This window comes from Abramis brama (genome assembly GCF_963993115.1).
Source record: "Abramis brama genome assembly, chromosome: 14".
Classification (NCBI taxonomy): domain Eukaryota; kingdom Metazoa; phylum Chordata; class Actinopteri; order Cypriniformes; family Leuciscidae; genus Abramis; species Abramis brama.
Genome location: NC_139976.1, coordinates 27,593,635 through 27,605,220, shown reverse-complemented (window position 1 = coordinate 27,605,220; position 11,586 = coordinate 27,593,635). Strand labels below are relative to the sequence as shown.

The window sequence follows — 11,586 nt, the reverse complement described above, 5'->3', positions numbered from 1 at the left end:
CCATTGTTGCTATTCAGTACTGATATGTGGATGTAATGAAAGCACTGTGCTTGTCACTTGTCAGATATATTTTTGTCAGTGCTATCATTACATCCACATACATCCATTACATCCTCGTCCTTTTTCATTTCAAGGACGAGTGTGGTGAAGGAGCAGGGAAAAAAAAGAAATTCCCTTTCATTTTTCAAGTGATTCTGCAGACTAAAATTTTGGATTTTGGACACAGGATTAACATTTCCTGCACAAAAATTTGTTTTTTGAGCAAAAATTAGAGCAAAAATTGCCTGTTTTAGAGCAAAAATTGCTCAGCAGTCCTCAATCTATCAACTTGCCAAGATGTTGATTGTGGACTCCATAACATCCACCTATGGTGAGGTGTGCACTGCTCTGCTGTTATTTTGGACATTACCTGTGACAGTGGCAGCAGTACAAAGTTATGCCACTGATTACAACATAAACGTTGTTTATGTGGACATTTCCTGAGGGATTAAAATGGCGTGATTAAAATGGCATGAAAAACATGCTAAACAATGTTTTATTAAAAATTTAAAAATGCAGAAAGTTTTCTGTGCTGGTTAGGTTTAGTCTTGGGGAATAGAATATATAGTTTGTCCAGTATAAAAACCATTATGATAATGAGTAGACCAACGTGAGTGTCTGTCTGTCTGTCTGTGTGTGCGTGTGTGTGTGTGTGTGTGCTCAGTATGTTTAGAAATACAGCTTCATCTACTCACTATTAAAAAAGAGCCTTGTCTTTCCGTCCATCATGTTATTCTTCTTCGCGCTTTATTTTGTACAGTATAGGGAGAATGGGTTCACTTTTACTTATCACTCTCTATAATATACCATTTTTATTTTCAAATTCGAAAAATTTCAAATTTTATTTCACTTCACTATTAATGGTTAAAACGTGTTCATGTGTGTAAGATACAGAAATAAACTATTAAAATTAATTCCAAAGTGGTGTTTTTGGATCCCCCTAGCGTCTGGTGGGCGCATGCCTTGCATGTGTGTGCACAAAACGGCGCTTTTTAAATGAAATAATGAGGAATGTGTAAATTAATTATGCAAAGCTGAACACATTAATCTAAAAACGTAAATACAAAAATTAAAATATTAATAATGATGAAAAAAATAAGTAGCCTATTTCACTTTATCCTTTAGTCGTGGATTGTGGGCGTCATTATTAAATCGAAAGTGTCGCGAAGTGAAAGTGAATTGCGCGAGCCACCTGAACGTCTGCTGCTAAGTGTACCGTGATCTTTTCCTCTGAAAATAACGCAGAATTGCTTACATTATGTCCAGAGCTAAAGTACTGAAGATAAACTCCGATAATGCAGTGAGGGTAAGTTCATCTCTATAGATTTTATAGTATCTCCACTGTCAACAGAGTCGAACAAATAGAAAAAGTAAACGCGTTTGCGTCTGTTTGAGCTGTGACGGTATGGCTCCTAAGAAGATTTAAAGGGCTCTTTATAGATTGTTTAATGATTGTTGAAAATAAAACACTACTGGAAATCGGTGTTTATATGTAAAAACAAAGAAAAAAGAAAAAACCCTGAGTCACACTTCCTCATCCACGAATGTTGAAAGTGAAAGTAAACATGGCCATTACCTGAAGGCGCGATCATTTTCATGGACAAAGACAACCTAAATATTTCATTTAAATATATTAAACAAAATAATAATTGTTCATCTGTGTTACCTTCATCCAGATAGAAAACTACCGCCAGTCACTGTATAAGCAGGTATGAATTCACTTGAAATAATACACACATAGGCTATTTGAGATCGTGCACTGTGGCTGTTTGTGCTTACAATATTCATTGTATTGGTAGGCAGAAGAGCTGTTCTCCAATCACATACCTTTGAAGATCTCACAGCTTGACAACCTGCTGAAGGTACTTTTTTTTCTTCTTTTTTTCATTTGGTAGATTTTTATCCAAAGTGACCTGTACCTTTAGGTATTCATGTCAGTCTGTATGTGTGTCCTTGGGAAATTAACTCATGACCTTAGTTTTGCTGCCCATGGTTAGGCTACCAGTTGAGAAATTTTACTCCAGCATCAAGTGAAATGAAAAATGCTTCTCTTTTATGGTTTTAGGGGGATGAATTCAGTATCACTGACCTTTCGTCTCTCCACGCACCCCTGGACATTCCCATTCCTGACCCACCTGCTGCAGAGGAGGAGGTTGGCATCCGGATCAGGATTCATAATAATTCTAGAAATAGATGTCCCTTACCCTAACATTTATTAAAATATTTTAATAGGAGATGGAGACAGATAAAAATGAAGATGATGAGAAAAAGAAGAAAGGTAATTTTGCACACACACGTAAATGAGATTTAACTGGTTAATCATGTGATCTCGATGATGATGAGGGTGGAGAAGAAAGGCTTTGTCTTGACCAGGAGTGCCAATCCTGTTCCTGCATATCCTCCTTCCTGCCAGAGTTCAGTTCTAACCCTGCTTCAACACACATGTCTGTAAATATCAAATGTTCTTTAAGATCTTAATTAGCTAGTTTATGTGTGTTTAATAAGGATTGCTGAACTTTACAGAAAGGCATGTGCCCTTCAAGTAGAGGCAATAGTGCAATTATTAGTTCCGAGCAAATGATTGACTAAGCAAAGTCGTAATTACAAGTGGGAAACGTTCATTCTTAAATATTAATTCTATCAATTATAGAATTCATAATGGACAAATCACAGATTTAGAATTTTAGTAAATTTAACAAAATGTCCCAACTTCTCTGGGAATTGGGTTGTACTTTTTTCTCTTCTTCATTTGTACACCATCTAAATTTTGTCCTTTACTTCAACTGACCAGCACAAATCAAACAAGTGTTACTATATCAAACCAAAAGCAATGGAAAATTACTGCTTCACAACATCGTCCTGTGACGTTAAAAACCTTGAATCAATTTTAATCAATTTGTTTATTATGATCCTGGTATTCTTTCTTTTTGTTTCCATCGATGCATTTTAGTCTAGGTGGAATACCTTTTTAAAATGTATTTTTTTTGCATGGGACAGGAAGGGGTGGGGGCGGGGGTTTCCGCACCACATGTCGGAGTGCTGCTGTACGCTGACGTAGGTGGGGTTTTACCATAGTAAAGTTACTTTGTGCACCTTTATCCTTGTGAATCGTGACAGAAAATAAGTGAAAAGAGAAAATGAAAAGCATATATATTCATGATGGTGGATTATTGAAGCAGTCCGACAGGTGTGATACCATCGAATGCTGGTTTAGAAAGAAAACACACTGGTGAAGTTAACAGCACCAAAAATACCTGGTAATCAACAAAAGAGTATGACTGGAGAATCTGCTAAAAAAGTGGGTAAAAGGGTTATGCACTGATTAGATGAAAATGTATGTTTACCAGAGTGATGGTAATGTAAGAACCAAACCTTAACTGTAAATATGGAATTTTGTTGTAACGTTACATTTTCTTGTGTCAGCTCCCAAGTGTGGCTTCATCAAAGGAAATGAGCGGATTGTGAAGTTGCTGGATATTGTAAAACCGGAGATAATGGCTCTGAAGGAGACCTGCATCACTGTAAGTGGGCAAAATTGACTCGTAGAAACGTTTTCAGCATTTTCCAAGACCGTAGTTTGGCAGCTTTTTTCTTTACTTTTCTTCAGGTCTCTTGCTGGATTGCTCATCTGATTCCAAAAATTGAAGATGGAAATGATTTTGGAGTTGCAATTCAGGTTATTAACCCTTAATTCTTCTTTGAAGATGGCTGGTTTATAGAAGGTGTTATAGACTGTGATCGACTATGGCACATAATGTTTTTTTGTTTCTGAATGGTTAACATGACTGGTTGAAATTTTAGGAAAAAATCCTTGAGAGGATTACTGCTGTGAAGACCAAGGTGGAGGGCTTTCAGACCAACATTAACAAGTATGCGCAATTCCTAACTATTTCAGTTCATTGATTATGCACACTATGGAAGCTTGTTTCAGGCACGTAATAAAAAAAGGAAAAAAGTAATTGCAACTTTAATCTTGCAATTGCGAGAAAGAAAATCACAATATTGAGATATAAACAATTGTGAGAACAAAGTCCACTATTAGCTTTTTAATTTTTTTTTATTCTGTGGCGGAAACAAGCTCTCATTGTTTACATGTTTTACACTGCCCTAATTTATTCATGTTGTCATGTTGGTAATCAAAGTGTGTTTATCTGCAGGTACTTCTCAGAGAGAGGTGATGCAGTGGCCAAAGCTTCCAAAGACACACATGTGGTGAGTTACCTATCCAATCCACTTATTAGAGTAAACTTTTTTGTATAACTACAGTTATTAAATAGGGCTTTCAATATCATATTATCATGGTTTTTTAGTATTTTTAGTATTTTCACACACATTAAACATCACCCTCCCCCACCTTTTAATAATATGAAAAGGTGTGTACACAGCAATGAAATCCTTTTTAATTATTAAAATTATTTATTTCATTGAATAAATAAGTTTTATCTGAAGTTTGCTTTAAAATAATACATGATTATTACATGATTTGCATATTAACTGTTTAGGGGTAAATCACCAGTGGCCTGTTGCATGAAGCTAGCTGAACAAACTCAGTTTCAGAATAGGTTTAGAGTTGACAAAACCATGCCAATCTAACCTGAGCAACGAAATCACCCCCTATACCCTCATTTACATCAATCCCTACATTAATCCATTAATATACGCTCTTGAAGGAGTGATTGAAAACGAGTGAGCGAATTTGGACACTGACTGTGCTGAAAGGGCTGCTGCTCTTTCATAGTTTGTGCTTGCTGTTTAATAATCATTTAATAAAGTGCATTATGGGTATTCTCTAGCTGTTGAGTGTTCATCCGTTGTACGCTCATTATTGTGGTGCATTATGGGATTGAATGAGTATACTCGATAGTGCACTTGTAGTGGGTTTGCACCTACAAATGGCTGTCCCCTCAGATAGTGCGATATGTGCGAAATATGGGGGCGATTTCGGACACACCCTGGTTTACATCAGGTTCAGGTTACAGGTTTTGTGTAATAATAAAGGGCATGTTCTTTTGATAGATGGATTATCGCTCTCTGGTGCACGAGAAGGATGAAGCAGCATATTCTGAGATCAGAGTGATTGTGCTTGATATACGCGGATTCTACGTGAGTAGTTTACATTTATTTATTTAGCAAACAGCTTCTAAATGAGAAACGCTACAACACAAGTGAAAGATATGGCCTTTATGAATGTGGAATCATCTGTACGGCTGTATATTCAGATTTCTGTTGTTTGTACTCAGGCTGAACTATATGACGTCATCAGCAAGAACCTGGAGAAAGTGACAAACCCCAAAGGAGAAGAGAAGCCATCCATGTACTGAGACAGATACTTACTGGGATCTTAATATACATACAGTTGTACAACTAGACCAGTTTTAAGAATTTCTCATTTCTTTTCATTTTTGACATTCTAGATACAGTAGTTGCATGACACTTTGACAGTACATTCATCTTTTAAATGGGTTTGTTACTAAACTTGTTAAAGTAATCACAGTGGTAGTTGAATTCAAAGCTACATGTACATCTGTTTCAGCATATACAAAATTAAATAAGGAAAACCTAATAGCAAATACACTCGTAGGTCATGTTCTTAAAGCAAAAAAAACAACAAAAAAACATTAAAACCAACAATGATTTCACAAAAGATCTTCAGTTTCTTCATCTACAGATTCCACTTCAGGAATATAACACAAAATGCTGTTATACAATGAATTCCAACACAGTCCAGTTAATTTTATTTGTTTTATTGTAACAAGCAACAAATGTTTACAAAACCATTTTGGATCACTTAAAGAATAAAATAACTATTGTGGAAAAACTCCTCTCATGAAATGAAAATGCCTCTTTAAAAAAAAAGAAGTGATCAATTCTTCCATGAAACAGGAACATAATTTGTACATTTATTTTCTGTCATGTGCTACACGTTTCTCAAACTTCTGGTCCTTCTCCTCCTGGAATCAACTGGAAAACAGCAGAAACACATGGTTTCGTTATATATGACAAAGTGACCTGCCATGTTGATTAGCGTTCATCCATTAATGCAATTTTTAATTGTGTTGAGTCTTGGTAATGTTATTAAATGGAATATATGGTCCAAATAATTAAAACCGCATTTCGACAGATGTAACAAATCTGAAATCTGAACAACATGAAATCTGAAATGGGTTAATAACTAGTCTTTCTATAGCCTTTATAGATCTAGGCAAGTATTTCTGTTAATTATTATGTTTTGTTTTACAGGTCCATATAAAAAAAAAAAATGACTTTGTATCATTAGCTATGTTTGCAAGTTGCAAATTTAACTTGATCGCAAAATAGGAATATAACATAAAACATTTGTGAATAAAGCACCATTTTCATCCCATGTGTTCAAGAGAACAAAATCGTCTTCCTAGGACACTGGTGCAAAAATATCTGCAATAAGAATGGAAATTGCTGCAATCGGAGAAGAAACTGTGGCTGACAAAATGACTTGTGCCTCATAACACGCAGACGAAACGCTCTTGCGTTCGGATGCTGGTGTTTGGGAACACAATTGTGTGAGACGCTTCGATTGGTCTGTTGGTTAGGCCAGTTATCCAATCACATCCTGAGAGGTTTTTGTTGTGCAGTGCATTGAGGGATTTATTCAGTAAATGTGAATCCATCATAGTTTATGTGCATGTCTTCACATATAAATAGATAAAAAGATTAAAAAAAATGATCCACCTCAATTGACCTTTGGTTACTGTTGCTATGTCTGACAAGCAATGGTGTTCTCATGCCACACATCATGTTCTCACGCAGTTTAAAATACATCGTGCAACAGAGGACACTGACAACACGGCGACAGACAACACAGAGCACGTTACTTTTGGTATGAAAGTTTCAGCTTTCAAATTGTGACATTTTTTAAGAAATTCAAACAATAAATATGGTTTTGTGGCTCATTAATGTGTCGTGACAGATCGCTGTGGCGCCTTAGTTCAAGCGGCACGTGAACCGATCGCCTCTTCCTACTAGTTATAGCACAAAATAAACATGAATGAACATCAGAAGGTATGTTGTTTCAACCACAGAAAGACATCAGTATACACCATTTTTCAAGTTGGTTAATCAACTATCTGGTTTGTTTGTCAGACAAAATGGCAGATTCAGCATTATGATTGGTCAGATGGCCTGTCAATCAAACTCCCAACAAAGGGTGAATTGAGTGCATACGTTTTTTAATGCGCATCTTGGCATTTCCATCCAGCGTTTTTTCCAGCGTGAATAAAAATAGGTGGGTGGAAACATATTTTTCCTTGTTTTCATTTAGTGAAAACTGATAAACTGAAACAAAACTGTCAAAAGACTCAAATGACCAAGCTCAACTGAATCCTAACAGTTGGATGTCAGTGTAAATTTGGTGCATTGCGACTATCTTTAATTTGCATGCTGATGGTATTATTATCAAGTGACTAAAAGATTAAATTGGAATTACTGAATTACAAATCGGTAAAATTAAAGAGACAGCGTTCTTTAGGGCTTAAATGTTTGATAAATTCAGGTTACACATAAATTTAAGCAAAATACCATAACTAAACAAAAAATAAACTTGCATAAGAGCTTCACTCATATCACCCGAATGCATATTCATACACTAAACTCAAAAGATCATACCATTGTGATGTTATTGCCATTGAGCAGAATCTGATCCAGTTTTGTGATTCTTCTTCCCTCTGGAGTGATTTCACTGTGACACAACAGCAACTTTAGTTATGGCTCAATAATAAATAATGTTTAAGATGAAAAATAAAGTAAGTTTTCACAAATGTAAATTTCATAATTTTTTGCAAAATGATTATCGAATTACATACTTGATTTCATCATTCTAAAAAATGTGGGACCACACAAAAAGAGGCATATTTTCCTTACACCTTGAAAACAATGTACACTTCATTTTCGAAAATGTATTCCAAGTGAGTTTCTGAATCATAAATATATTATCATATAACTTTCTGAATCATAAATATATGAACATGTTCATTACATTGTTCAGGTTATAAGGTTCCCATGGGGTTACTTAATATAACCTGAACAATGTAATGAACATGTTTACATTGAATGGAAAGGCTTCTTCATCACAAACGTTTTTTGCAATACTAAGATGTTTTTCAGAAATTTCAACTATGCTTTTGAAACGTACACTGATAATGTTGGAGACAAGACAGGTGGATGCCATTTTTAGTGGAAACAAAGCAAAGACACTCACGAGACACAAGGGAACCTCAAGTGAAGACATCATTTCTTAAATTTCAAATGTTTAATTTATTTAACGCTGGATGTTTTAAGGAGATTAAAAATATTTGCCATTTTCCAAACTCTGTTTGAACCCTGTTAATAAGAACGCCATGGTGTCTGGCCCCCAAATATCCCAGAGAAACATCTAGCCTACATTAGAATATGTTTTATATCATGTATATTTACTTGTATGTTTGTGAAGTTTAAGTCAAAGAAGTTGGATGCATAAATAAAGAAAAGTTATTTGGCATAAATTATTAGGCATATATTTGAAATGTTGTGGGTAGGAACATCTACTTACAACTCTGTCACATCCTCAAGGACCATGTCTGATCAAAAGAATCAAGAAAACATCACAAAGAATGCATTACATTATGAAATGAGAATCTTTAGTACATTCCTGCCACACTCTTTGAATTCAATGCACCTTCTCTTTCTTTACATCATGTCAGCAGAATTGCTGCAGAGGTAATTTGCTTTTTATTTCACTTAATTAAAACAGTAACAAAAATGGCATTGTAAAAAATGTAAGAGTCTCTTACATTTACAGAACAAATAAGTGAATGTGTACCTGTATTACTGGCTACTTGTATTTTGCTCAATTAAGTTAAATCTAATCCTAAAATATTAGCCATCACAAATAGGTGTCAGCGTTTTTCCCAGCTGTTAAAGGATACTGACAAAGTCGTCGAACCCGAGCAGAGTTCCCACAATCTCTTTATCGTTCTTCATGACGATGTGAATCCGAGAGCCAATGCATTTATCCACCAGCTCTGAAAGACATCATACAAGTCATGACAAACACAATCAAAGACAACAGAAGCAGTGTGAGACTGAGGCTGTGTGATGTTTGCAGTGTGCATACTGTTAAGAATGTGTAAAAGCTACCAGATGCAAAGACACACATCATCTCACAACACACCGAAACGGTGAATAATAAAGCAGTTATATTAGCTGTCACAGTCACGCCTATAGTTCGAAGGGTTTATGAACAGCAAATATATAATTTAATCTTCAACAAGTTTGACATTAATACTAATTTTAGAGTTAATTATATTTGGAGTTTGCGATTGTTAGAGAAGTCACAGACAATTTTGTAACAAGAAGGTGTGTGTGATATGACAATATTGTGAACATTAAAATGTCTCTTTACAGAGAGATCAAGTATTGTGCTACAGTGCACATTCTATCAGTAGCAGTTTTAAGGCTTTCGCCGACGGTCCAACCTGTATGTGTGCGAGTATGTGACAAATTCAAATCTCCTATTTAGCAACATGAATGAAGACATGGAGTTGGTCCCTAACAATCGGTATTATCAAGTTTAATCCTTGTAATGAAGATATTCATGTCACACGCACTGAACACAGTGTAGTGTGTCAGTAGGAAATATCAGTTTAGGCTACATTTCCAAACTTATTTTTTTTTCAACATTTTCTTTTTGCCATTAATTATAATAATCCAGTGAGATGAACATGCCTAAGACTTTTGCACAGTACTGTATACATATATATATATATAAACATACAAACATAAGTAAATGAATCAATCTAACAGTACAGTACTTCTGAGAAAAAAATATATTTGTAATGTACATGTAACTATAAAATAATATTTTGAAATTATTAATATGATTTTTTACAGTACAAATTGGTTATTTTTTTTATACAAGAAACTATAAAGATTTTTTTTATTTATTATTATTTTAGGATAGGGGTCCCTCGCATGAAGACGATCATATTTGCATATCAAGCCTTAATCATGTCATGCTGAATAAAATAGGCTAGATAGCCCAAATAAAACAAATTAATTATATTACGAACAATAAACCAAAATAAGTACATCTGAATTCAAAAACTGAATATTATAAATATATCACTTATTTATACATGGTATCAAAACTAAGTATTTTTGTTAAATAATGAAACATCTCTAAAAATGACTGCAATTTACTAAATCATTCATACAGAATTGCATTTAACAATGTTTTAAATCAACACGCCCCTTTCAACTTCAAAACTCAGCAACTGGTCGTCTATCATCTAGAATTCCGAGATTAAGTTACCCACTTGTAAAACGACTTTAGTCATGATGACGCTTGGTCATACATGTGCTTGTAACTCGTAATTAATATACTTGAAAGGCACATGAATGAATGAAATAGCCTAATTGTGAATGAGGCTATGGGTGCGAATTCGGTCACAGACACGGTGATGCAGGCACTTTAACAGAATTCACCCATACTGACTGTGGGGTCTGATTTCAGTTTATATCCTACGATTCATTTGAATTAAATAAAATGTTTCAACGATTATACCTATAAACCGTTTGTGTACACGTGTGTCCAATAAAATATAATAAAAAGTACTGAGGTTTGAATGCGACTTAAGGGAACTCTATGCTCCCTACTACAACAACTACAAACTTAATCCAATAAAGCAAACAATCAATTAAAATGAAAGTCGCACATACCGAGAGGTAAAAGCTGCGAAGGGTTTGTAGCTGCTACTGCCGCCATTTTGATATTAGACCTGAATAATCGGTCACCGGAAACGAATGACAGACACGAGAAATCGATGTCAGATAGTTTGAAACGCGCTTGGCTGGCACTCACCAGCAGGAGGTGCTGCGGCTCTTCCGAAGTTTGAGTTCGTCGTTCAAGACAGAAGATAGTAGACAGTCAGTAGCAAACATTCTCCAATAACAGGTTCCTTTTTCTTTTTTGGGGGTACCATTTTTCTGTGTGCATTTGTCTCCATAGTTCGTTGTTTTGTGTTTTCACCTGTACAAGATGACACTGCTCAGTTGTAGTACATTTTTTCCTTTACAATTCATCACTTTAGTTTGCACTACTTACAAATTCATTGTGGACAAAAGCATCTGTAAATGAATAGGCCTACATGCTAATGTAATGTAATCTTTAATTTATTAATTAACTGTAATGTGCATGGTACCTATAATTTTTGACTTCTTCAATGAAATGTAAAGTCCTTTGGCCTTCCATCAAGAGCAGGCTGGATGTCTTGTCTCTTGACCTTTGAGAGCTACAATGTTATTTATTGTAATACAGAAATGCTGATGCCATCTACTGTTTTACTCAGCATGAACTTTTCAATGAAACTAAAACAAATATATTGTACTGATGAGTTGGGAAAATTATTTATTTTTTCATTTAAACCTGGAAAGTATTAGGATTTTGAAACTTTTAAAATGAAGATAAGACAAGAAATGTCCCAGCTAACAGGGAATGTTTTCAGAACTTTGGGTAATATTCTGGCAATGTTCTCT

At 35.0% G+C, this 11,586-nt stretch overlaps 2 protein-coding genes across 2 annotated transcripts; one reads left to right on the top strand and one right to left on the bottom strand.

Moving 5' to 3' along the window:
- The first annotated feature begins 1,184 nt into the window (after nt 1-1,184).
- On the top strand, nt 1,185-5,857 carry psme2 (proteasome activator subunit 2). Its single transcript, XM_084135152.1, has 11 exons — nt 1,185-1,345; nt 1,716-1,748; nt 1,839-1,901; nt 2,105-2,191; nt 2,272-2,317; nt 3,463-3,560; nt 3,647-3,715; nt 3,841-3,908; nt 4,197-4,251; nt 5,056-5,142; nt 5,280-5,857. Exons 1-11 carry the CDS (start codon nt 1,298-1,300, stop codon nt 5,358-5,360), a joined length of 735 nt encoding a protein of 244 aa, XP_083991278.1. The 5' UTR covers nt 1,185-1,297; the 3' UTR covers nt 5,361-5,857.
- lsm5 (LSM5 homolog, U6 small nuclear RNA and mRNA degradation associated) lies at nt 5,768-10,891 on the bottom strand. Its single transcript, XM_084135153.1, has 5 exons — nt 10,771-10,891; nt 8,979-9,074; nt 8,603-8,630; nt 7,681-7,753; nt 5,768-6,000 (listed from the first exon to the last, which is right to left on the bottom strand). The coding sequence occupies exons 1-5, from the start codon at nt 10,814-10,816 to the stop codon at nt 5,968-5,970; spliced, it is 276 nt and encodes a 91-aa protein (XP_083991279.1). The 5' UTR covers nt 10,817-10,891; the 3' UTR covers nt 5,768-5,967.
- Nucleotides 10,892-11,586: the final 695 nt, after the last annotated feature.